This window comes from Phocoena sinus, chromosome 19 (assembly GCF_008692025.1).
Source record: "Phocoena sinus isolate mPhoSin1 chromosome 19, mPhoSin1.pri, whole genome shotgun sequence".
Classification (NCBI taxonomy): domain Eukaryota; kingdom Metazoa; phylum Chordata; class Mammalia; order Artiodactyla; family Phocoenidae; genus Phocoena; species Phocoena sinus.
The window spans coordinates 25,516,923-25,543,527 of record NC_045781.1 but is presented as its reverse complement, the minus strand read 5'-3'; the positions used below and the strand labels follow the sequence as shown (position 1 = coordinate 25,543,527).

The 26,605-nt window shown below is 56.8% G+C and overlaps 1 protein-coding gene across 1 annotated transcript in view; it reads right to left on the bottom strand.

Annotated features, from left to right (window-relative positions):
- ADCY7 (adenylate cyclase 7) overlaps positions 1-23,124 on the bottom strand; it is a 41,073-nt gene extending 17,949 nt beyond the window's left edge. The window contains exons 1-9 of the mRNA XM_032614810.1: positions 23,016-23,124; positions 12,989-13,029; positions 9,789-10,226; positions 8,245-8,448; positions 6,934-7,095; positions 5,937-6,086; positions 5,489-5,637; positions 4,364-4,475; positions 922-1,049 (exon numbers count right to left, since the gene is read on the bottom strand). Of these exons, the coding sequence (XP_032470701.1) occupies positions 922-1,049; positions 4,364-4,475; positions 5,489-5,637; positions 5,937-6,086; positions 6,934-7,095; positions 8,245-8,448; positions 9,789-9,959 (1,076 nt within the window). The 5' untranslated portion in view covers positions 9,960-10,226; positions 12,989-13,029; positions 23,016-23,124. The remainder of the gene's footprint in view (positions 1-921; positions 1,050-4,363; positions 4,476-5,488; positions 5,638-5,936; positions 6,087-6,933; positions 7,096-8,244; positions 8,449-9,788; positions 10,227-12,988; positions 13,030-23,015) is intronic.
- Between the last annotated feature and the right edge of the window lie 3,481 nt (positions 23,125-26,605).

The following is a 26,605-nucleotide window of genomic DNA, read 5'->3' as shown; positions in this document are numbered from 1 at the left end:
GTTGCCAGCACCACTTAGTACAAGGAGCCCCAACTTCAGAGTTCCCTGGGGCACAAGGCACCCCCAACACGAGCAGGCCTCCGGGTCCCTTTGATAAGTGCGTGAGGGCCTGGGCAGCAGCCGGTGCCACGTATCCGCCAACGGGCTCGGGACAGACCGAGCCTGCCAGGGTCAAAGCCAGTGGGAGCGGAGGGCCCGCACAACCTCCACATGCTCCAGGGAGGGAAGGAAGCCCCAGGGCTGTGGCACCAGCCCGAGGTCACACAGCCGGTGACGCAGAGCCAGCCTGTGACCTGGACCGACTCCCTGACGGGGTTTTTTTCTGGTGAGACTTCAGGAGGACAAGCCGGAGCTGGGTTTGCGCGGAAGCTGTGCGCTGCCCGGCAGCCCAGGCGCGCCCGGCTCTGCCCCGAACGCTGGGCCGTTTGGCCAAGCCCGCCTGGCCCTCCGCCACCCGCTTGACCACCACAGACCACGGCTGCTCGGGGCTCCAGAGAGCCTTGTGGGGAGCTGGGATGTTGGTGGCAAGGAGCCGCAGGAGGCTGAGGGCTAGTCCCCCAACTCTAGGGTCTTCACAGGGGGAACAGGAAGGAGACGGAGGCCTGGAGTCCAACGCTGCGTCTGCCAGCTCCCCTGCTGCTGCAAAGGCTCAGCCTCCGGAGAAACGGAGCCCAGCTGCCCCTCCTCATGGCCCTCAGCTCTGAGCTTCTGAGACTCTCTGGAACTCGGAGTCCCAGTGGGCCCAGAGGGAGGGATGCAAACACACTGCTGAGTGGTCCAGGTAAGCCTCCTGCGCCCCTGGAGCCTCAGTTTCCTCATATGCAAAGCAGAGACAATGCATTCCCCAGCATGCCTTGGGGAGCAGAAGGGGCCCGCCGGGGGAACAGGCCCCAGTGCCCCAGGCTTGTGCGTGGTACCTACTTAATGGCCTCACACATGTCCAGCCCCATCTTCACACAGTTGCGGGCGTGGCTGGGCAGGGACACGGGCAAGCCTGACACGCAGTAGTAGCAGTCGCCCAGGATCTTGATCCGCATGCACTCGTTGGCCTGAGGGCAAGGGGAGGCCTGGTCAGCAGACGGCCCAGGGGCCGTGGAGCAGGCATGCTGGCCACCTCCCCACACCCTCCAGAGTCAACCAGGCTCTCTTCTGGCCAGGGGCTTTCTCCTGGGGCACCAGCCACCAGCAGCTGCCTCTGGGCCCGGCAAAAGGACGGGGAACACGGGGGGTCTGCAGGAGGAACCCCAAGCAGGTGTCAGGGATAAAAGCAAGTGTTACCAAGGGCGGCCACCTGAGGGTCTCTAGGGAGGTGCTACCTTTGTTTCATTCATCTATGCAATGTTTGAACGTCTACGGAGTGCCCTGCTCTGCCCCAGACACTGGGACACAGCTGTGAGCAAAACAGAAAACAATCCCTGCAGCCAGTGGCACAGCTGGACACTAAGCTACATAAATAAAATCTGTAGACACCCATGATAAGTGCTATGGAGAAGGAAGAGGAAGTTCCCAGGAGGCCAGGAAAGGCCGCCCAGTGAAGGTAACATTCGAGCAAAGTCCTAAAGGAACTGAGGGAGCAAGCCATGCCAGTATCTGGAGGAAGAGCGTCCGGGCAGACGGAAGCAGCATGTGCAAAGGCCCTGAGGCCAGAAGGGTGTTTGAGACATAGCACAGCAGTCAGTGTGGGTGGAGGGGAGAGAGTAGGAGGGATGAGAACAGAGAGGCAGCAGGTGCCATAAGCTATGGGGTCAGCAGGTGTCAAGGTAACCCAAGAGATGACTCTGCTGCTAGGGATACAGGGTTTGGGGAGTGGGGGAAGAACAGAGATGAAAGATGGGAGTGGGGAGAGAGGGTGGGGTCACGTAAAAAAAATGCCCCTGGAGGGGAAGGGGAGGCCCAGGTAGGCTGTCTGAGGTTCCATCTGAGGTGGTGCTGCAGCTACTTGACCCTCCATAAGCCCTTAGCAAAGGTGGCCATACATATCAAGGCCTTGAGGGTGGGGTTTAAGGGAACAGGAAGAAGCTGCCTACTGGGCTCCAGTGAAGCCTTGCCCCAGCTCCCTCCTGCCTTTTCCCAGAGGGCTGGCCCCTAGGACCAGGGTACCCTCTGTCTCCAGATCCAGTGCCCACTCCCTGGCATGCCCACCAGGCCTGTGGGTGACCACCCAGCGCCAATGACCAGGCCAGGCCCCATCCCTCCCTCGAGATCCCCTACCCGCCAGGCCTTTGTGAGCAGTCCCCTTCCTAAGCCCTCCTCCAATGACCCATCTGAGTGTGTGCCAGTTGCTTCCCGGTGTGCTCCGTCTGGCACATGCTGAGTTCTGAATGGCCTAACGGAGGTGGGGGAGGACAGTGCTTTCCTAGAAAGCAGCAGAAGCTTGGCGAGGGCTGGGACACCCAGGCACAGGCTCAGGGCACCGCTGCCCTTATCTTATCTCCTCCAGAGCCAGGCGCAGGGTAACAGTCTGGATCCAGCCCCGCTGTCAGGGATTTACAGGAGGCCACGTTCCCCAGGCTGCTCTTCCCCGCGCCTCTGAGACTTACAAACTGGAGAAGTTGTGTGAGTGTGTTGGGACAGAGAATGCCTGAGCCCAGACGCAATGCGGACACCTCTGAGAGGAGGCCCTGGCTCTCACCAGGAGGTTACAGTTCTGGAATCTGATTGCTGATAGGAGAAAAGGCTGGGACCAGCTCTGCCTACTGTGTCTGCCCAGGGACTGGACACTCTGGCCTGAAGACTGGCACCTGCCATAGCCTCCCTCTTCTCATCTATAAAATGAGGCTGCCTCCTGGGCCTGCCATGGAGAGCGGGCTGTGTCCAAAAGGGCAAGGGCAGGTCCTTGGCTTTGTGGCAGGGGAAGAGCCAGCTGTGGCTTTGCTTAGTGAGGATGGAGCCTGGGCCCACATAAGGCCCAACCTCTAGGAACCTCCACCAGAGAAATCATGAAGGAAGGAAGCTCCTAAAGGAAGGCTCCCGGCTAAACAGACCCTCAGAGTCACACAGTCCACAGTACCCAGCGGGGACAGCTCTCCAGAGCACCCCTGGCCAGTGGTGTCCAACTGTAATTTGGTTACCTCCTGTGACGGGAAGCTCATCTCCTGAGGTGGAGCCTGCTCCTGGTGAGGTAGTCCCTCCCAAGATTGAGTGCGAGGCCAGAACTTGTTCCCATCAAGTTCTGAACCATCGATTCTCTGCACATGGAGTCACCTGGGAGGCTCTGAAAAACTCTCATGGGTGCGGGCATGGGTACTGGGGTTTTACTTAAGCTTTTCATGTGATTCAAACACGCAGCCAGGACGGAGAGCCACTGCCCTAAATCTTACACTTGGGTCTCTACTCAGTGGCTACCACTTCCAGGAAGCCTTCCTGACCACCTGAGGCTGGGCTAAATAAGCACCCCCAAGTCCTGCCCCCTGTACCCCTCTTCCAACCACATAGCACGTAGCCCGGGAGCAACTTGAGGGCAGCCCAGGGCTGCTACTCAGCAGGTCCCCGGACCAGGTGGTAAATTAATGAATAACTGAGGCTCCTCCCCAGCCCCCTACACACACCCCTGGAGCTGGGTGTTGCTTGTGAAGACAAAACAGTGAGATCTCAGCTCAGCCCTCTTTGGTCTCCAGACCAGACTCCTGCCTTGGCTGAACCCTGGAGGCTCTCCTTGCCCAATGCCCTCCCTGCTTGGCACCTGCTATGCTCCCCAGGGTCCTGAGGTCAAATCCCACTCCTCAAGTCAGCCCTCAAGTCCTTGAATGTCTGACCCTGTGACCATGCTCCCTGCCAACACACTCTGTCCCACTCACACTGAGCCACTTTCATTGCATGGACACACAGAGCTTTCTTCCTTCTCTAGGTTTTTGCATATGCTGTTCCCTCTGCCCATAACACTGTTCCCTTTCCTCTTCAGTTTCTTTTTAGGTTTCTCAAACTTTAATGTGCAGACTATTCACCCTGCAATCTTGTCAAGAGACAGATGCTGGGTGAGGCCTGGCATTCCACAGTCCTCCCATGCTCCCGGGTGAAGCTGAGGCTGAGGCTGCTGACCTTGCGTAGTGAGGATGGAGCCGTCTCCTCCTCCAGGCAGCCTTCCGGAGTCCCCCTCTAAGCTCATGAAGCCCAGTGCATTCCCCAGTGTGCACTGACAGTCTCCCCAGAGGCCTCACACTCTGGGGGACAGGATCCTGGCTCAACCTCCACTTTGACGACGGGGCACTTGAAAGCTTTGCTGACTGAATGCTAAAATGCGGCCCAGGCCTCCCCACACCCATCTCAGCACAGCGCTGGACACAGGACACGCTGTGGATGCGGTGGGAAGGGCTCCTGACTTTACCATCAGCGGAGGGGAGGCAGCACAGGTCAGTGGGCTCACCTTGGCGATCTGGTCGAACTTTCCGAAGAGCTCGTTCAGCACCACTACCAGCTCTTTTGGGGAGCAGTCGCTGGCCAGCTGCGTGAAGCCCACGATGTCAGCATAGAGGATGCTGGGGGTAGGGGGGGCCAGCAGGAGGGTCAGGGCCAAGAGCCCCGCACCCAATCACCCCTGCGAGCCCCCTGCCGCCAGGGGTGGGAGAGAAACCCCCGCCATAAGGATGGATTAAAGTTCCAGAAGCTTCACATCAAAGAAAATGAAGCAAGCCCCAGTTTGCAGGGGCCCTCCGGAACCCCCAACCCCTTTAGAGCCTCACCGCAGATGACTGAATGGAGCCCTTACAGGTGGATTCTCGGGCACCTGGGAACTTCTCCCCTTCCCTATACCTGGATTTCACCTCTGTGCAGACTTCAGAGCTAAAGCCCTGGTAAGATGTGACTGCACGCTCCCTCCAGCTGAGCTCCACACCCAGCGCTTTCACACATCTAGTCCTAACGCTGCCCTTGTAGGAACCCCTTTCTACAGACGAGCAAACTGAGCCCCGGGGAGGTTAAGACTTGCTGGGAAGCCAGAGCTGCATTTTGCACCAGATCTCCCCGCTCCTGAGTCTACAGTTCTGGACCATCCACAGCCCAGAGGCAGCAGGCCAGTCTCGGGGGTAATGCTGAGCCTGCAGGCAGAGGACCAGGGTGGAGCTCACAGTGCCCACATCTGCGCTTCACTCAGGTCAGCGCCGCTGAGGAAGGTTCTGCAGCCCCTTCAAATCAGTCAAAGATGGTGTCAGGACTGGGGGGTCCCTGGCGGTCACCTGGGTGGGGCTTCATCTCCTTTTGGAGGGCCTGTGCCCCTTTGAGAATCATCTGAAGAGACCCCTTTCTTCCCCACAGTCACGTTCGTGCAGAGTTTGACAATTTTAGGGGGCAGTGGATCTCCCCCAATACTAATCTAATCTGCCCCCCCCCCGGGGGAACAAGTGGGAGACTGAGGCCCAGGGAGGGGTCTGGATTTACCTCTCCCCAGTCCCCGTGCGGGCTGGGACCTGGGCCTACAGGTAGGAGGGCAGCGGGCCACCTGCCGGGGCCGCCCTGGGAGACACGGTGCATACGGGCCCGGCCAGCCACCCACCTGACGTTCTGGTGCCGCTTGACGTAGAGGCTGTGGAAGTTGTTGTCGGGCAGGTAGCGGCGGTCCCCGCGCTCCTTGAGCCGCTCGATGATGGCCAGCTTCATGCCCATGGAGATGTGGGCAGGCAGCACGGACAGCAGCAGGTTCTCCTGGCACGTGGGGCACAGGCAGGGCGGCGTCAGGCCCCGGGTCTCCATCCTCTCTGCCCTCCTGCCCCTCTGCCCACCACGTGCCCCACTGCTGCTGGCCTACACCCTGCTACCAACCCGGCAGGCACACACCCTCCCGCGTCCCCAGCAGCCCCCGGGATGACACCAGCACAGGTGTCTGGCCAGGTGCCCCAGGCGCCTCACCATGCTGTTCAGTGAGCACATCCTCAGAGAAAGGATGCAGGGCGTGGGGCCCGGGGGACAGCCGGGGGGCCGGGCAGGGCCAGACGGGTCCCCACCTGCTGGCGCTTCTCGATGCGCAGCTTACGGCGGATCTGAATGCACTTCACAGTGTAGGTGAAGAGGTCTCGGGAGGCATCCTGCATCTGGTGCTTGTGGAAGGCGCCCGTGAGGTTCCCGCACAGGAAGACCACAGCGTTGGCCAGCAGCTGCGGGCGGGCCGTGGCGGGCTCAGCATCAGGCCTGGCCCGTGCCCCAGGACACCGACTCCCTTGGTGGGCTGGTGACGGCACCCCCTCCCCGATCCCTGGCCTCCCAACCCACTCGGGCTGCGGCCTCCCTGGGGTGGGCAGGCAGGGAGACAGGTTCAGACTCACTGGTCTCCTAGACTCATTGGTCTCCTAGTAGGTCACTGTGACCCCAGGACCAGGACTCAGGCCTGTCTCAGCATCCGCCAGACATTCCCTGGTGTAGAAGGGCTCAGGCCCCAGAGACCAGAGCAGCCAGCCGCTTCCAGGGCGGCAGGAGCACAGCCCCTCGCAGAGCCCAGAGGGAGAGCCAAGGACAGCCACGGAAGGCACAGGGCCAGGCTGGCTGCCCAGAGCTCTGGCCCCCACCTCCCAGACCAGACACCAGGCCTGCTCAGGAGGAAAACACAACTGCGCGTCACCACTAACTGTTCATAATCACTCAACGCAAAGGACACCAGACGCGGCGTCCGACCCTGTGCAGATGGGGCTCTGGGCTGAACGAGCGAAACCTCGGGAATGGGGCCTCACCCAGCAGTGGTGCGCTGGACCCAGGAAGGAGGCCCGAGGGTCAGGGCTCGAGGGGGGCGCTGAGCCTCCGGGGACCCCAAGCCAACAAAGAAAAGGCTGCAGGGCAGGGCACCTGCCGACTTGGACGAAGCCCGGCCTCGAGGCCACCCGTCGGCAAACACCTCTGTCTCCGAGGCCTCCAACTCACCCGCTCCAGCCTTGGCGGCCCTCGGCCCAAACCAAAGCCCCACCCAAGGCCTTAGCAGGCCCCGCACGCCCAGACCCACACGCCCCTCACCTGCAGCCCTACCCGGACGCTGGGCGTCGTGAAGGCCCCCATCAGAGCGCCGAGCACCAGGAGGTGGGAGGTGCTGGAGACGACCCCGGCCACGACGGCACCCCGTGTGCTGAAGGGCAACAGCGTGTACACCACGAAGACCACGAACAGGAAGAAGGGTACCTGCACACAGAGGCGTCATGAGCGCGGCCACCACGCCGCCCCCGCCCGGGGCCCAGCTGGGGTCACTCCGCAGCCCCGGCTCGCGGGGACGGCCCTGGAAGCCTGAACTCTGAGGCTACGCCCCCCTCCCCGCGCCCTCGGCCCTCAGGTCGGCCCCTTCCCCCACCCTGTGTGGCGAGAGGCAGCGACAGACACAGGATAGAAGGAGAAAATGATGCCCAGCCAGCATCATCTCCTACAAGCTGATTTACCATCTGGGGCTGAGGCTGAGCCTCCGCCGCCCTCGTGACCCAGCGAGCTCTCGCCTGGTGCCCACTGCCCACGGCCCTCCCTCCGCAGGAACGGTAGGTAACTACTGCCGCCCCCAGCAGCCCAGCTCACCGGCCCCGCCCACGCTCTGAGCTGGCCCCTGCTGCTCCCCCCCCACCCACCCCCAACCCGCCCGCTCCCACCCCTGCTGGGAACGGCACCCTCCCCCGAGCTTCCCACCTGCATGGCTTGCCCGAGCCTCACCACACCCCAGCCACAGGACCCAGCCCCAACGGTCAGAGCCGTCCCCCTCCCCAGTGACAATGACCGTCCAGGGCTGGGCCCATGCCCCAGGCCAGCCAGCGCAGCTCAAGCTGGTTGAGAAAGGGCTGTCTCTTTCAGCTGGCCTGTGTAGGCTGGTGGACGGGCAGCCCGGAGGTGCCGCAGGCACCTCTGTCCCGAGCTGGGGGTGGCCTGACAGGGAATGAAAGAGCACAGAGGAAAGCAGAGCCGGGAGAGCTCGGGACCTGGCCTTCCTGCTGAAGCCCCAGACCAACCCCTGGGCCCCTCCCGGCACGTGAGCCAGTCTGTGCCTTTTTGCCTCTTTGAGCTGGAAATGTGTCATTTCCAGAAAGAGCACAGCCAGACATTCAAGTGGACACTCTTCTCCCACCTCACCCCCATCGCGTCAGCACAGGCCTGAGAGAACAAGATCAGGCCAGGGCCCATCTCAGTCACAGAACCACAGCCCGGAGAGAGGGAGGGGCCCGTGGCTGGCACGCCCAATGCGGCCCGGTCTCCAGAAGGGATCTGATGCCCAGAGGGGACAGGAGCTACCGAGTGCACAGCTGGCTGGCAGCACCCAGCCCCCAGGGGCGCCAGGGTCCCCTGCCCTGTTACCTGCTCCCAGTCACAGGCCTCCTTCATCCATGAGTCAAACACCAGCACGTAGCCCAGCGTCACAAGGCAGGCCCAGATGAGTAGCGCCGAAGCCCTGAGCCACCGGCGGACGAGGCACTCAACATACACGAGCGCGTAGAGAGCCACAAACACGGCAAGCGTGAAGAACGCCGTCCCCAGGACAGCCTGGTGTCTGGAGGGGTCCTGGGGGGAAGGGGTGGGGGGTGAACACACACAGAAATGCCATAGCTTTCCCCAGCGGGGTGCCACCTCCTCCAGAAAGCCTGCCAGGTTAGCCTGTCCAGCCTGCCCTAAGCAAGGTCACTTGCTGCTTCCTCCACGTGGGTGGTGTCCATCCTCCCTCTAAACATCAAGTTCTTTCTTACCTCAGGCTTTGTGCTGTTGCCTCTGCTAGGGGTGCCTTCACCACCACCTTTCCCCAGTCACTTGTGGGGCCCAGCCCTATGACGTTCTCACTCCCCACCCCTCCCCCTCAGGCGTCCCCCGGGGTCCCCAGCAGCTCTGTGCACACCTGCAGGGCACAGGTACAAGAGCACAGGAGCAAAGCTGTGCAAAGCCTCCTGGGGGAGAGGCCAGTGTTCCTAACTCATAAAGAACGAATGCATGTTCATGAGGAAATACGACCAAAGGCATCCCAGACAGGGGAAGAGCTGAAGGAAAGGTACAGAAGTGTGACACTGTGGGGAGAAGGTAACAGGCAAGACGTTCACAGGGGGACAGCACCTGGTTTCCCCCAGAGGCCCGTAAGCTCCATGAGCACAGAGACTAATCTGGGGCCAGCACCCAGTGGGTGCTCAGTAACTATGTGCCAAATGACAAAACAAAGGCCCTCGGGTTTACATCCACAGAGATACAGGCAGCACCGTCAGAGCACCTACTGGGTGCTGGCCACCTTACACATATCGCCCGGCTAACAGCCTGTAGTCTCTGATGTTTTCTTCTAGAACTTTACTGTCCCATACGGCCACCACTAGCCACATGTGGCTATTCAAAATTAAATTTCCAATAATTAAAGATAAAATTGAAAATTCAGTTCCTCAGTCACACTAGCCACGTTGCAAGTGCTTAACAGCCACGCAGAGGTCATGGCTATAGCAGGACGAGGCCTAAGGCAGAGATAATATCAGTGGTGCCTGCTGTCTTAAGAAGGATTCTGAGACATACACCCCCCCCACCCCGGCCAGCTCCGTGAGAAAGAGTGCTGGGATTGATGCATGATGTCTGCCACGGGACTGGAAGTGGGAGCGGTGATACACAGGCCTTCAGTAAAATCAAAGTCCATTGTGGAGAAAAGTGAGGGTAATTTATTTGGCCAAATTCATGTAACATCTAAAACCACCCCAGACTTAAAAATTAAAATAAAAAATGTGTCTTCCTCCAGCCTAAATATGCTCCATAGCACTTTACAGATGCAGAAACTCAGGCTTTAAGAAGATAATGACTTGCCCAAGGCCTCACAAATACAAAGCATCAGAGCTGAGACCTGGAGCCCAGGGAAACGCCCACGGGCTGCCCCCACTCACCCCGTAGCTGAAGGCGATGATGATGAGGACGGCGCAGGCAGTGATGGCCACCAACAGGAGTGTGAGTAGCAGCGGTCCATGCTGGCTGGTGAGGCGGTACTTCTCGTAGAGCGTGTCGTGGTTGGGGTCCTCCTCGCCCTCGTTGAGGAAGTAGCGCCCCTTGGCCGGCATCCTCCACCTCTCGCACACCCGCCCAGCAGTCCACGCAGGAAACCCCGCAGCCTGGGGAGCATCTGTCTGCCGACACCCACCCCTGTGCGCCTAGGCCTCTGGTTTCTCCGAGCCTGGCAGGCGGAGCGGGGCAGGAGTCCCCTCAGCCAGCAGCTCCATGGACACACGGGGCCTGCACTGCTCCAGCTGCCAGGCCTTGCTCACTGCAGAGCCCGCATCCGCTTTTGCATCCAGGCCCGAATGAACAGACATGCAGGGTCCTCAGCTCTGCAGAGACACAAAGCAGACCAAGATTTGACCTGGACTGGGAAGGCTGGCATCGGGCGAGAGCAAGGCCAGGCCTCATAGCCCCAGGTCTGATTTATCAACCTTAACCAAACCTAACTTATAGGTCTTTAAAGCTTGGCCCACCCCAAGGTCATAAAGCTGGTCTCCTGTGTTTCCGAGAACTGCGCGGTCCGATACAGTAGCCACTAGCCACATATGACTATCAAAAATGTAATTTAAGTTTATTAAAAATGAAATTAAAAGTTCAGTCCCATATAGAGGCTACTTGGAGAAGATAAATGGTGGCAGGAGGTGGCCAAATCTACGACGTGGGCTAGTCAACAACAGTGGTACCCAGGAGAGATCCTGGAGGGCTCGTTAAAACACAAATCACTGGGCTGCATTCCCAGCGTCAGTAGGACTGGAAGGGGCCTGAGAAGAAACGTGCATTTCTCACATGTTCCCAGAAGACGCTGAAGCTGCTGGTCCACACTTTGAAAACTACTGGCCTACAGGACAAATAACCCGTTATTAACCAGTCAGTACCATGAGAGAGAGTGGGGATGTTACAGAATAAAATAAATTTAAAAGGCTTACAAATCCAATGCGATATAATGGACTTTACCTGGATTTTGATTTTTAGAAAGCTGCAACTACAAAAAAAAATGTTGAAACGACTGGTGAAATCTAAATGTGAACTGAAGGTGGGATGAAGTTAATAAATTACACTTAATTTTTTTGAGTATAATAATAGCTTGATGATTACATTTAAAAATTTTGAAAGTTAAAAAAAAAAATGTCAGCCACACGAGTCACATTTCAAGGGCTCAACAGCCACACACAGCTAGCGTTTATTACATTAGGCAGCACAGAGATAGAGCCCTTCTATTATCCAGAAACTTCTACTGGAAAGCACTGCTCTAGAAGTTTGAATAGTTTACTTTCACATGTAGGTCTCCGATCCATCTCAAGGAATTCTTGTGTATGGTGTGAGGCAGGGACCAAGCTTCTTTTTTCTGAATGGATATCTAATTACCCCACCAGACTTTCGTGGAGCCACCATCCCTCCTTCAAGAGTTTTAGTGGAGGCACCTTTGTCCTAAGTCAGGTGGCCAGGCACGTGAAGTCTGTTCGCAGGCTTTCTTCTGTTCCAATGGCTCTTGTGCAAAGACCTCACTCACTCGATTACTGGAACTTCTCAATGAGTCTTGTGTCTCAGACACTAACGCCAGCTTCACTCAGAGCATACCCCTTGCATTCATGTTATGTTAAGCTTCCACGTAAGACTGAATTTTTCTAAAAGGGCCCACTGACAAGAATTTAAGAACCTTGCAAGCTCCGCTTCATAGATAAGGAAACTGAACCTCAGAGAAGAACACGGTGGACCCTTTATGACAAAGTTGAGAGCGGACCCCAGGCTTGCAATGCTTAGAACCTTGCAAGCTCCGCTTCATAGATAAGGAAACTGAACCTCAGAGAAGAACACGGTGGACCCTTTATGACAAAGTTGAGAGTGGACCCCAGGCTTGCAATGCTTAGCCCAGAGGGGCTCCCTCTTTCCCCAGCACCATTCATTTATTTGCCCATTCCTTTATTCCCAAACAGCTCGTTAACCATGCCTATGGCACACCAGGCCCATTATATCTCCTGTGTGTCAGGCTAGCTCTCTCTCCCCCTAGGACTCCCAGTCTCCAGGGAGAGAAAGTTACCAAAACAATGTGCAATCCCTAGATGTAGTGATTGGGGCTTGGGGTGGCTGACACATTCCCAGCAGGAACCTTGTGTCAAGGGAGCAGCCCTGGACCAGAAGTCCAGGCCCCCAACATCCTCCAGGCCTGCATCAGCTATAGGAACCAGGACAGGGCAGGGGGCAGGGAGGTGGTAAGATATGGGAAGGCTCAGGGCAGACACAAAGGGTGCAAATGGCCACTGGTGGAAGCTGTGAAGGAAAGTTGGTCCAGAGTCCCCAAAGGCAAAATAGCAGGGCACCCAGAGTCCCAGAGTCTGAGTGAAGTCCCCCAGTGAGTGCCAACTGCCTTGAGTAACCTTGGGGCCACCTTGGATCGGGAGTCACCTGTGGCACTATTCCACCTGGGACCTCCTGTTCCTGAAACCCCAGGAACAAAATGGAAAAACCACATGTTTGGGGGTGGAGGAAAGGGCTGTTTGCCAGGAGTCCTGGCCCCTCCGCTCCTTCTGGGCCCAGGCAGGTGTCTACAAGCCTCGGCAACTACCTGTTTAACCCAGGCAACCCTGAGGGGGTTGGGCCAGGACTGCCAAAGTGTGCAAAGTGCTTGGACAAAAGCTACAAATCTGATTTCTACGTGAAATACTGATTTCCAGCTGTTGCCAGCTGAGTTCTAAAATGTGCTTGGTGCCAACAGCCAAACCGTGGAAACACCTGGATACCCATCGACGGATGGATGGGTGAAGAAGATGTGGTGCATATGCACGGTGGAATATTACTCAGCCATGAAAAAGGATGAAATAATGCCATCTGCAGCAACGTGGATGCACCTAGAGATTATCATGCCAAGTGAAGTAAGTCACACAGAGAAAGACAAATACCAAATGATATCACTTATATGTGGCATCTAAAACATGGCACAAATGAACGTATCTACGAAACAGAAACAGACTCATAGATATAGAGATCAGACTTGTAGCTGCCGGGGGAGAGGCGAGGGAGAGGGATGCACTGGAGTTTGGGGTTGGTAGATGCAAACTATTACATTTAGAAGGGATAAACAACAAGGTCCTACCGTATAGCACAGGGAACTATGTCCAATCTCCTGGGATAAACCTAATGGAAAAGAACATAAATATATGTGTAACCCACTCACTTTGCTGCACAGCAGAGATTTGCACAGCACTGTAAATCAACATCACTTCGATTTAAAAAAATCTGTAAAATTTGCATAGCGCAGCCCACTAGTTTGCCACCTCTAAAGCTATACTCAGCAGTCTTTGTTCCACAAGAGGCATTTTTTGAGTACTAACCATATATGCCCAGCCCTGTGCTAAAGGGGTCACAAAACAAGGTAAGGTCCCTGCCCTGAGAAGCCCCCACCCCCGGGCACGTGTAAAACAGCTGTCATGCTGTCACGCCAGGTGCCTGCACATCCATCTCCACTCTCGCCTTCATAACCTGCTAAGGACAAGGTGTTACAGCCATTTCCCAGATGCAAAACTGAACCCAGAGAGGGAGCGTGCCTTGCCTCAGATTACACAGCTGGAGCTGGTTGGTAGAAGGGCTGGGATTCAAACCTGAGTCTGCCAGCTTCCAAACCAGGGCTCCTTGGCCCAGCCTCACTGTCTTACTGAACTGAGAAAGGCTTCCCCATGGAGCTCCTTCCAGAAGCAGCAGGTCCCAGTGACTGAACCAGTTGTCAGAAGTATACACAACACTGCCTGTCCCTCCGGCCTGGTGCAAACACCAGTGCACCGGGACTGCCAGGCTGAGAAACCCCAAACTCCAAGGAGCCAAGGCAACTCCCCACAGCTGCTCCATCCCCCAGACAAAGCCCCCAGAGCAGAGCTGTGGGTGGCCAGGACATGCACAAGTGTGCACGCACGCGCGCGCACACACACACACACACACACACACACACACACACCATGGAGCCTTTCACCCCCAGATGCCAACCTGCCCTTCCAGGCACACAAAGCCGGGCTGAGCCAGGCATGGAGAGAGAGGGATTAGTGGAAGATTCCGAGAGTCTTGGGAACTCAGGCCTGGTAAACACTCTTCTTTGGGATCTAATTAGGCCACTTCCTGGGCAACGGCAGGCGGGAGAGGAGGCAGACAACGGGCAGTACTGGGCACGGAGACTAGGCCCCCCAGGGACCCCGTCCAGCTCCAGCAGAACGAGGCAGGGCTGGGAGGAAGGGCCGCACTTCTCCCTCCTGCAGACAACCCAGCACCGAGAGGCACCTGCACAGGCCAGCTCCTCTCCAGGATGAGACCCAGAGGCCCCTCTGTCAGGGCAGGTTTCAAGGCCCCTCTGTCCAATCTCCAGTTCTTCTGCCAGTTGCCAACTCAGCTGATAACTGGGAGGGCCCCTATGAGGCCCTGGATGAACCCCTTTGCCAGGTCTCCAACAAGTGTTGCCGCAAGCTCAGCTCGCAGGCCTCGGTGATGGGAAGCTCATCCCCTCTCGGGCCAGTCTTCTCCAGCACTGGGCGCGGCTCTGACTGTAAGTCCGACCTGAGGTCAAGCCAGGCCCTGCCTCCCTGTCACTCCCTCACCCACACCCCGCGGGTCCTTTGTGAACTCCAAAGACACCAAGAGCAGAGACATTGAGGCCCTTTTACCTGGAGAGGCTGGATTCCCAGGGCTCCCTCACCGTCACTCACACCTCACAATAACTCTGGCAGGGGAGCAGCCCCGTCTCACGGAGGAGGGGGACCCCAAGGGTCCAGTTGGGAGGGTGTTTCCCGCTTCTGCTGGACATGGTCCTCTCCCCCTCTCTCAGCCCTGGTTCAGGGGCCACATGACCCAGGTCTGGCTCATCAGTGCAGTCTCTCCAAGCCGCAGTGACTGGTTTAAAGATGCACATGTGACCAAAACCATGTCAGTGAGAATACTCTTTGGGACGTTTGCTGGCCCACAAGGAAAAGATGCTCTCTTTGCCTGTGGCCTAGAACTGCTGGCAGCCACCTGAACCACCACAGTAGACAGCTCACCTGAGAAGGAAGCCCACACGGAGGAATGGTGAGAGACAGAGCCCTGAACATACCCGCTGGGGCCCCCAGATCCAGCTCTGTCTGAGGCTCAGGCAACCCCCAGGTATTTCCTCCCAAGGCATAATCAATACCCCTCCCAGCTGAAGCCAGGGTGAGCTTCTGGCACTTGCAACCAAGAGTCCCCAGGTCCATGTTGGGCCCCCTGCCCCAGTCTGCTGTGTCCAGAAAGCCCTCGTGGTCCCTTGATGAGTCCAAGTCGGGAGAAGTTAGCTCAAAGGTGAGAGCGGGCCCCTGCAGACGCAGCCAGTCCTGGCTAAGACCTCCTCTGGAGGGACGCCGGCCAGGGAGGGGAACCCTTCACCATCCCCACCCCAGCTCATACCTCTGTCACCGTGTCCCAAACTAAGCAGGGCAGCAGGGGGCCCAAGGCTGCAGGAGGAATTAGGGAGCGGAGGGATGTACTTAGGTGGAAACTGATACCGGCGGAATCAATCTCTTCCCCCAAGCGATCCTGGTGGACTCTGTTCCCCGCAGCCGCAGGGCCTGTGACTGAGCAGGACAGACCATCACAGAATCTACTGACTGCTTATTGTGTACCCAGCACTGTAGTCTCTCTAAATCTGCACCCCTGCCCTGTAGGTAAGACTGCTGTGTCTGTTTTACGGATGTGGGAGCTGAGGCAAAGAGAGATTCAGTTACTTGCCTGAGGTCACAAAGCTAGTAAAAGAGAGCTGGGATTTGAATACCGGCCACTCAGGGTCCTGCCCGTCACCCTCCCAGTGCTGACATTCAAAGAGCCCATAACATCTCAAAATGCCAACCCCTTTCTGCCCTCCCCCTTCAAGGCCCCAGACAGAGGGTGGGAGGCAAAGTGGACTCCATCAAGGTACCTCCCTCTGCCTTCCAGGGGCAAGATGAGGCAGCCATGCCAGGGAGCCTCCTCGAAGCCAGCAAGATCCAGGAGGGCCTCTTCCTCCAGGAAGCCCTCTGAACTACCCCATACACACCGTCTTCTCCCTTCCCTGCAACAAGACAGGACTGGGGTCTTCTTGCCAAATACTGACAGGCGGGGTCCAGGTTCCTCAGCTAGAAGAGCTGCTGGAGATAGGGTGCTGGGACCTCGAATTATGACTGCAGGACTGGGCCCTCAGGGGTGCTCAGGAAATCCTTCCCCAGCGGGACTGGCTGATCTGGCAGCACCCCCAGCCCTACCACACCCCTGGGGGAGTTCTAGCCCACCCCAGCTTTCACAGACACAGACAGGATACCCACTTCCTCACCCAAGCAATACTGGCAGGAACCCAGCCCGGCTTCCTCTGGCCCTGCCCTGGCAGGCCCCGGAGCTGTACAGGGCCTGGTGGCCCCAGAAAGAGGAAGTGGGGCCTCGGGGTGTGAAGCGGGGCAGGCAGGCAGGCCTAAGGAGAGGAGAGGGCCCACTCAAGCCCCTCAGGCCGGACCCTGTACCCACGCCCTGCCCAGGTGACGGTACTGCTGCAGCCAGGAACCCACCAGCACAGCCTTGCCCCCTAGGCCAGCCCAGTGCCTGGTGGGCTGAGTCACTGGCAGACTTTCTGTTTGCTGAGGGACTCATGTTAATGCCACCTCCCTCAGGAGACCCAGAGCTCTGTGAAGGAGAGCCACCAGCCCTGGCCTGGCACCTAGGGGCACCCAGAAAACCTCATGGGACTAAGGGCCTCCCCAAGCCTTAGCTTGTGCCGGGGCCTAACCTCCCTCCCCATACCATTCTCTCCTGGACATCTGCGCCCCTCGGGAGGCCTTCTGAGACTTCTATCAAACATCCCCGCACCTGCCTCACCAAATCGTGGTGGGATTTACGTCTGTGTCCTGCAGCTAGGCCCTGGCAGATGCTTGTGGGACGGTCAGATGGATGAGCCAACCAACTCGAGTCCTGAGTCAGGCAGAAAGGTGGCAGAGAGCAGGCAGGGCGGCTTTGGTGAGGGGGCTGGGGGGCGGGCATTAGGGCGGAAGATGATGAAAACAGACAAAAGGGTCTCCCCCAGAACCGGAAGTACCTGCCGCATCACACCTTCCCGCAGGTGAGCTGTACCTGGAGGGAGGAGGCCTGGGTTCAAATTCCAGCTCTGCTACCCTTGGCCATAGGAGTGGCAGAGTCTCTCACACTCTGGGCCTCAGTTTTCTCATCAGTAAACTGAGGTGCTGATACCCAACTTCGGGGGAGAGCGAGGCGCAGGTCGTCACGGCCAACAGGCCAAGTTTGTGAGGACAAAATAGCAAATGCGCCCAGAAGGAAGGCTCAATTCCCAGAGCTGAGGAAGCCCAACCATGAGGTCCAAACAGGAGAGACAGAGGTGCACGGGGGGCAGAGCCCCTAACAACCCTCCACTTTATCTCCCCACCCCCTGGCGACAGTCTGCAAAGCCACCAGGCAGGAGCAAAAGCCGAAGCCCCCAATAGCATATGCCCCCAGACAGCCCTGCTCCCCAAGAACTCCCAGGCTGACTCTACCCCAGCCTCTAGGGACCACAAGCTGTCACTCAGTCTTGGGGTCTAGAGACCTGTGTTCCAGTCCCAGCTCTGCCACTAACGTGTTCTGTGACCCTTACCTGATCCGGGCCTCGGTTTTCCCTCTGCCAAAGGAGATGGTTATGTCAAATCTCTGAGGCACAGCTCTGGGCTGGGCTAGGAACGAGGTTAAATCATAAAACAAAGAGAACTGAGGAAAAGCTGAAAAGCCTGCGTGTTGCCATCTGGCCCCAGAGGGCTAATTCCAGGGGTGGGGTAGGGAATTGTTCTTTGCTCCTGAAATCCTCCCTTCCACTCTTCCTCTGGATTAGGCATAACCCTAGTCAATCTCTCCTCTAAAACACAAATACCTTGTCACCCCTCCCCCGCAAGGCTCCAGCCGCCAAGGATAATAAATCCAGTTTGCCATCTCCTGTGCCAATTCTAATGATGGTTAGTAATTGCCTGGGAAGAGTTCATCTATTCATTCCCGCATCTTGACAGAGATTCACACATTCACTCCTTCAGCAGATGTGCACTAACACCTTCTATGTGTCAAGAGGAAACTCAGCTCCAGGCACAAGTTTTCAGAAGGCAGAGACCTTGGTGCCCCCTTCCCCCAGGTGTCTGCAAAGGGCTCTGCACACAGGAGGTGTTCAGGCAACAATGTTTACTAACTGACCAACTAAACAACCAGGTTCCCATATTGGAAAGAACAGCTATATCTTCCCCCAACTCTTGCCTGAAATTCCACCATTAGTTATTCATTCCTTTGAGTACTATCTTCACTAGGCTCCCCCTTTAGAATGAAAACTTTCATGCCCATGTTTCATTCCTGATCCCTTTCCCCTCGATAACAAAGAACAGAAAGGGGAAGTCTAGCTGGCCTTCAGGGACCTCATGTGGTGCTACTTCTGCCCAAGATGGCAGAACACTGGGCTTCCCACGGCCCACCCAGACAGTGGTTCTGCTGGTGACAGAAGATTTAACCCAGAGTAGCCACTGTCCTGGAAAGAGCAAGAAAGATTTAGGTTTAAGTCTTAACTTCTGCACTGCTAAGTTGCCTATTTAAAAAGTCAGCAGAGCCCAGAGGAGGGAGAGAGCTGGAGGCATAATTTATACCAGGATGATTTCCAAAGAGCAAGAAACCATGAAAGAATTCTCATATAATGCTGTAGTGAGTAAGTCCTTTCTAACCTGACACAAAACCTAAAAGCCACAATGAAAAGACTGATAAATTCGATTACAATTAAAAATTCTTTTTCTACATAGTAAAAACTATCAAAAGCAAAATCAAAAGATGAGCAAGAGATTATGGAGACATTTGCAATTTTTATCTCCCTAAAGAGCTAATCTCCCTCATATGTAAAGAGTTCCGACAAATCAAAAAGAACAATAACCCAGTAGAAAAATGGGAGAAGAGGATGAACAGAAAGTTCACAGAAAGACAATACAAATCTCTTAAATATTTGGAAAGAAGCTGACCTCACCCATAACAAGAGAAATGCAAATTAAAAATACTATGGAAAGCCATTTCTACCTACCCAACTGGCAAAGATCAGAGCATTTCATAAATCTGTGTTGGCTAGGCCGGGGGCGGGGGGGGGGAACAGACACTCACGCTCACCCCTGGCGGGCGTGTGATTCAGCACAACGTCTGGGGCAGGCAGTTTCATCATATCTAACAGACTCACTAATACACACACACACCTTTTGACCTAGCAAACCTACATCAGGTAATTTATCCTATAAACACTTTCACGTGTGTGAAATTTGACATATGTACAAAATTATTCATTGCAGCACTATTTGTAATTGCAAAACACTGAAAACAACATGTGTTATCAGTCTGGGGAAGATAAATCACAACACATTCTTACAGTGGAATACAATGCAGCTATCAAAAAGATGCAGCAGCTTGAACCATACTGTGGAAGGGCATCCTGTGAAAAATGCACATGGTGAAGGTCACGCCTAGTATGGATTAGGACTGAACCAGGACACAGAAACACCAAAACTGCTGCTTTGTCGGAGTGAACAAATCTTACTCCTCCTCATTTTCAGTTTCTATTTCTATTGTTATAATGTAGCTTATGCAATTTTTTTAAAGTTTTCAGTAGAAAAAACAAGATCGACCATGTACATATAGTGCCTATCGTTAACAACACTGTATTGTATATTTAAAATATTTTCAAGAGACTTCCCTGGTGGCGCAGTGGTTGAGAATCCGCCTGCCAACGCAGGGGACATGGGTTCAATCCCTGGTCCGGGAAGATCCCACATGCTGCAGTGCAACTAAGCCCGTGCGCCACAACTACTGAGCTTGCACTCTAGAGCCTGCAAGCCACAACTACTGAAGCCCACGTGCCACAACTACTGAAGCCCGCGCGCCTAGAGCCTGTGCTCTGCAACAAGAGAAGCCACTGCGATGAAAAGCCCACTCACCGCAATGAAGAGTAGCCCCAGCTCGCCGCAACTAGAGAAAGCCTGCATGCAGCAACAAAAACCCAATGCAACCAAAACTAAATAAAAATATATTTAAAAAAAATTTTTTCAAGATGGTAGATTTTATGTGTTCTTATCTTAAAAATAATAATGATAAACTAAAAGGGGGAGGAAAATTTAGGCTGTGAGGGACAGGTTTATGGCATGGATTGTGGTGATGGTTTCACGGGTGTATACTTATCTCCACACTTACGAAGTTGTATACAATAAAAATGCACAGCTTTTTGTATGTCACTCATACCTCTATAAAGGGTTTTTTAAATAAATACATAAAGTAAAAAATAATGACCCTAACAGAAAAACTCAAAGGGCAATATAAAGCGACTGATCATTGAAGTGACGCTCTAAGTTTATTAACATGGAAAGATGTGTTCCTGGCATGTTTGTCGGGGTGTGTGTGTGTGTGTGTGTGTGTGTGTGTGTGTACATATATAAATATGTATGTGGGGACTTCCCTGGTGGCACAGTGGTTAAGAATCCACCTGCCAATGCAGGGGACACGAGTTCGAGCCCTGGTCCGGGAAGATCCCACATGCCGCAGAGCAACTAAGCCTGTGAGCCACAACTACTGAGCCTGCACTCTAGAGCCCGCATGCCTAGAGCCCGTGCTCTGCAACAAGAGAAGCCACCGCAATGGGAAGCCCGCGCACCTCAAGTAGCCCCCGCTCGCCACAACTAGAGAAAGCCCGCGCACAGCAACAAAGACCCACTGCAACCAAAAATAAGTAAATAATTGTTTTAAAAATATTTATAAAATATGTATGTGAATACACAAAAAATAAATAGAGCCTATAAATGAAAGAAGAAGAAAAGGAAAACAAGCCCCAGGTCCATCAGGTCTAAGACGCATGACCCTGAAAGAGTTACTTATCCTCCTCGAGCCGCACTTATCTCATTTGAAAGAAAGGGAGAATAACGTTCAGACCACCCAGGGCTTTGAGGGGATTCAGTGGAGGTGACGCAAGCAGAGCACGGTGGCGGGGGGCGGGGAGGGGGCTGCACCTGGCACAACACGCCAGGTCAAGACGACAAGTACTACCAAGTTGGCAGAAAGGGCCTTAAGGGCTGTGGGTGGGCCCAGAACCTGCCCCTTCCCCTTCAGCCCACTCTGTCATGAGCCTCGGCACCAAAGAGGTCAAGGCATCCCGGCCCCCTCCCTGCTCTGGAAGTGGCCTAGCCTCTGGGGTGGATACAGCAGTGTCAGCACCTTGGGACTGCTTTCTGGGGTACAAGCAGCATCAGCATCGCGTGGGCTCACACGCCCACGCAGAGCCTAGCTGGACCTCAAGGGAGCAGCTGTCCACTGGGTCAAGGAAAGCGGGAAGGTGGGCCTGAGCCAGAGAGAGCTTCCAGGCAGCACGGGGTCCTCACCCCAAGGCCTCTAGGGCTGTGGAGAGGAGAGGAGAGGAAACACAACGCCCGGCCCTCCAGACACGCTCTGCACACCCTGAACCCAACTGGGAGACAGAGGGCAGGAAACCCGACGGGAGGCGCCCCTGCCATCAGCCTCCAAGCACCTGCAGGGAAGAGGCAAGGTCCTTGCATCCAGACCCCCAGGGCGGGTTAGGGGTGCTCTCCCTCTGTTTCCAGCCAGGGGAACCAACTCTGGGATCCTAAGCTCCTCGTCCAAAGCCTCCTGGCTGGGATTCAAACTCAGAGCTGCCCACTCCAAGGCCCAGACTCCTTCCTAACCCTGCGTCTGCATTTCCTGAGGTGTGCCCTGCCCAACGGCAGGGCCGTGTAAAGCCACACGCACGCCAGTTTCTGGTCACAGGCAGTGCTGGGCTTCGCATTCTCTTCCTCCTTCTCTAAAGATACCCTGTGCACACTAGCAAATTCAAGGTTCTGAGAAGTCCTGCAGGAAAGCAAGCTGCTGAATTAATGAACACAGCTAAGCATTTCCCAGTCTTTTTGGTTCACGAGGCCCTTTTTGCATTAAATCTCTAAGGGATCCTCTTGGGGAAATGCTGACTTTGGCATCTCCAAGACTCGGCTCAGGGATCCTCCCCCAAGAAGACTCCCTGGGCAACTGTGGCCCACAGAGGCCACGATCTGCCCCTTTTCTGAGAGCCTGGGAGCTCCCTCAAGCTGGGCCCCGACTCCCCCGCCTCCACCTTCCCCTGGGCTGGGCTGCGTGGGCGCACAGGAACCAGCCCTGACCTTGGCCTTCAGGGTAGCATTCGGGGAAGACTGGAGGAGGCCCTGCCCTAGGGCAGTTTTCAGCTGGGGAAGCAATCTGCCCTGGGGAAGAGAAAGTGGGAAAAGGCACTAAATACCAACCAGGAAAGACCCTCCTGTCATACTTCCTGCCTCTCCCGCACAGGGCTGCAAAGTGCCCCCTGCCTCAGTCTCCCCACCTGCCATAAGCAAAGCAGTGCGGGGGACAGAGACCTAAGGTCCAGCCCCGCTCTGCCTCTCGCCCTCTCTGGGCCTGATTCCTCCAGGGGCAGGGAAGGCCCCCAGGGTGTGCGAGGTCCCTTCTCACTGAGACTACCAGAGAAGCTAGCCACAGAGAGGGCAGCGGGAAAGGCACATGGAGAGGCACCTCCACGCAGAGCTCAGCAGGCCCTGTCGGGGCCATGGCCTCCCCAGCACCCGTGAGGCATCACTGTCTATCTAGTCTGGCTCCCAAAGCCAGTGCCTCCCCATGAGGTCCTCCCTCAGACTCCCGCCACACCAGCCACCAAGAGTGCCTGGCCCTAAAGACCCCCCTTCCCCAAGGCTTCCTGGGGACTGTGCGAGGTCAAAGGGGCACATGGGGGACAGGGGCGGGAGGGCTGCCTGGTAAAGCCCAGCCCAGAGCCCGGAAGAGCCCTTCTGCAGGGGAAGCGGCCCCAGCCGACCTCCCCCGCACCCCTAAAAGCCCGGCTTCCGGAGCCACAAACACAGGGGCTCGGGAGCCCCTCCCCACGGCTGTCCCCCCAGTCCAAGCTCCCCATTCCTGCCTGGGCACCCCTTCCTTCCAGGCTCCGCTGGGCACAGGAAGTCGCCGTGATGGAGGCTCAGTCTCCGGCAGCCGCATGCCCCCCAAACCCAAGCCTCCCCTGGGATTTTCCACCAGGGCTCCCCACTCCTGTCCGCGGCCCCAAAGACAACGAGCCCCGTCCTGCTCACCCCCAGCCAACCAACTCCTCCAGGGCTTCCTGAGACCTTCTCCTCGGCTGTGTGATTTGACTTATTTCGGTTCCCCAAATAAGCCCCACCCTTTTGTCTCCAGGCTAAGACAGTCTCAAAGCACTGCCTACCTCCCCACCCCCAAACGCCCTCTGCCTGGCAAACTCCTACCGGCCCTTGAGAGCCAGGCTGAGCTGCCACCTCCTCCAGGAGGGCTGCCCAGCCTTGACTCAGTGCCTGCACTTCCCACCACAGAACAGGGCCCCTGGCCTGTCGCTGCCTGATCACGTGATGCCTCTACCAAGGCCGATGTCTGGCCACGCGCTGCCCTGCTTTCAGGACCCAACAGTGCCTGGCACATAGCGGACACTCAAACCCCAAATTCACGAACTGAGTCAAATACAGCCCGCCCTGAACCGCAGGGTCTGGCCCCCAACCCTGGGGTCCCTAGTCCCATCTGCTTGAGCTTTGGCACGTCACCTGCCTCTCAGGCCTCGATTTCTCACCTGAGCGATGGGGACGAAAACACTCCCCCACTCCCCGGCCTGTTCTGGCAGTGAAATGACCTCGTGGCTAAAAAACTCCTTACAAATCCAGAAACTTCGCACATGAAAGGAGGCCAACCTTGCTGTGTTGTTTCTACCACAGGAAAACAGGCCCCAGCCTAAGGCTCCCGTGCTGCCATCCAACAGGTGCCCACTGGGCTCCTGCCCTTGCCAGGTACCAGGTGAAGTGCTGAAGCAAACAAGATGGACGCAGGGTCCCTTAGGAGCCCATGCTGCGGGGAGGGAAGACACGTGTGCCAAAGAAGCCACACGAGGCAAAGAAATGCCAGGGTGGGAGAGGGCCCAGCCTCTGGCCGGGCAGCCTAGTGGTTGTGAGCACAGGCTCTGAGACCAAACAGGGGAGAACCCCAGCTCCACATCAGAGGAGCTGTGTGACCTGAGGCACGTTAATTAACCTCTCTGAGCCTTGGTTTTCTCATTTGTAGAATGGACTGGTGATGGTACCGAATGCCCAAGGGCCTCACACAGAGGCTGGCACACAGGGAGTGCTGCTACGTGGGTCCGCCCCAACTGGCTCCAAACAGGAGGGGTGGGCCTGAGAAACTCTGACATCACTCCCACCCCATCATCTCCAGCCGGCCCCAGGAGAGAGAGAGAGAGAGAGGAGGTGGGCCTTGGGGGGCAGGAACACGGCCGAGGACTAGGGCACCCACAACAAAGACCTCAACAACAAAGACCTGGGGGACACACTGCGAGTCCCAGGGGTCTCAGCCTCACTTTCTGTCAGCCCCCAAAAGGCAGCTCTTCTCTTCTCTTGGTCCTCTGCTCAGAAAGCAGGGTCTGACAAAGGGATGCCGGGGTGCCAGCCCCTGTCCCAGGCCTTGCCTGGCACTAAGGCACCCCTTCCAGGGAGTCTGAATATTTCAAAAGAGGACACTTCCCCATTAGCCAAGGACCCCATTAAAGCAACGCCTCCAGACGACTTATTCAAAGGGCACCTCCTCCCCCAGGCGGATGGGGCCCGAAGGAGAGGCCAGGGAGTAGGGCTTGGGCAGCAGGGGTGGGCGGGCCCGGGAGGCCCCTGGCCCGCACAGCAGGGAGGTGCGCAGGGATAAGGTCAGCCTGACTACTGCAGAGATGAGGAGAGAGACCAGGAGGAGAGGACGACCACCCCCAAATCCACATCCCCCACTGAGCGAGGCCAGGGAAATGTGCCTCCAAACAGCCCTGACCAGGAAAACACACTCGCCCCGGGGCTCTGGAGCCCTCTGGGCCTCAGTTTCCCCATCTGTGCAGAGAAAGGCTGCAGCCCTGGATCCTGGGCCTCCCCCTGCTCGGCCAGCCAGTGATGCCAGGAACCGTCGACCCAAGTCAGCTGCACCTGAGGTAGTGAACCAAGCCACTTCCAAGGGCAAGAAGGCCTGGATTCCTGGAAGACAAAGAGGCCTCCGGCAGGTACTCTGGGTCCTGAAGGTGGGTGGTGGCACCACTGACCACACACCACCATCACCCCCGGGGGGCCTCACGACGCCCGAAAGCCAGGCCTGCCACACTGCCACCCCCAAGTGGGCACGAGTCCCCCCTGGGTCATCCACCCCATCACCTCCAGCCCAGCTCAGAAGAAAGCAAGAGAAGGTGGGCCTTGGGGGCCAGGATCACGTCTGAGGACCAGGGCACCCACAACAAAGGCCTCAGTTTGTTTCTTTTTCCTCAGGCACAGCTGTAGGGTAACAGAGCTCAAGGCGGGTGGGCAGACAGAGACACAAAGAGGAGGGTGTTCCTGGTGCACCCAGCAGAGCCCAGGGGGAAGGGGGAGGCTGCCGAGTAGAGCAGACACACTTGCACCCCGTCTTCTCCTGAGCCCGAGGACCCCTGAGGGGGTGACACGAGGCAAAAGGGGGCTCGAGGTGGAGAAGCACTCAAAGGGCAGAGGGGGCAAGCCGACCTGCCGCCCAAGCCAGGGGGCGGGCCCGGAGTGCCTGAGACATAGAACTGGGGGCGGGCGGGTGGCTCGCCAACACGGCGAGGGGGGCAAAAGCCAGGAGAAGGGGTTCAAACGTGACACCAGACAGGAGGAACTCACTGACATGTGTGTAAGAGGAACCCAGGAACCCCACGGGCCTCCTCTCCAGGGCTGCCCCACCCCATCTTCACAACAGGGTGGGCTCAGGTCTATCCCCCAGCACAGCATTTAGTGCCCCAGAAAACGCCTGTGAAATACCCTCATCAGAGATCAGCACATGCAGGGAGAAACGACGATCCCAGGCAACACGGCGAGAAGGGTAACCAAAGAGGGAATGAGGCCACCTCTGCCCAGGGCTCACGCCCCACCCCATCCCGACACCTTGTCCTCCTTCGAAGGCTTGGGGTGGGTGTGGGCGTGGGGAAAGGGCAACCCAGGGAACGGAGGTACTTCAGCCCAGCAGGTCTGCGCCCGGGACTGGGCAATGCCCCAGCCATGACGCAGCCCCTTGTGAAATGCGTGGGAGCGGCAGGTTGAGCCCGATGCCAGCGGCTGTCAGGTGGGCACCGTGCCACCCTCCTTGGGGGGTGTTGGCAGGAGCCACAGGTGGGCAAGTGGAGACTCCGCAGGCAGGCTCAGCTGGGAGGGTGGGGGCAGAGCTGGAGGACCCCTGGAGGGGCTGGCAGGATTCCACACACACAGGCTGGGGGGCTCGCCACTGCCAGGGACCTCTAGGCCTCGGCTTGCTGGTCTCAGATGCCTGGGGAGCATTTTTCACGCATTTAACTTTCCCAGCAACCTGCCTGGGCGCTGCCATTTACAGATGAGGAAACTGAGGAATAGAGAGTCAGTGATTACCCCAAGGGCTACCGGCTACCAGGGAGGCCTCTCAGTGACACCCCTCAGCTGGCCCTACCCATCCTCACCTCCGAGGCTCCCTTCCCTAGGGAGGTCCACCCTCCCACCCAAGGCAGGACGGGGCAGTAATGACAAACACCTCCACTTGGGTAGTGGCTTCTCTGTGCCAGCCGTACCACGTACATCCCTTCGTTTCATCCTACAACTACCTGGCACGTTGGGTACCATGAGCAGCCCATTTTATAGATGCAACAAACTAGCTC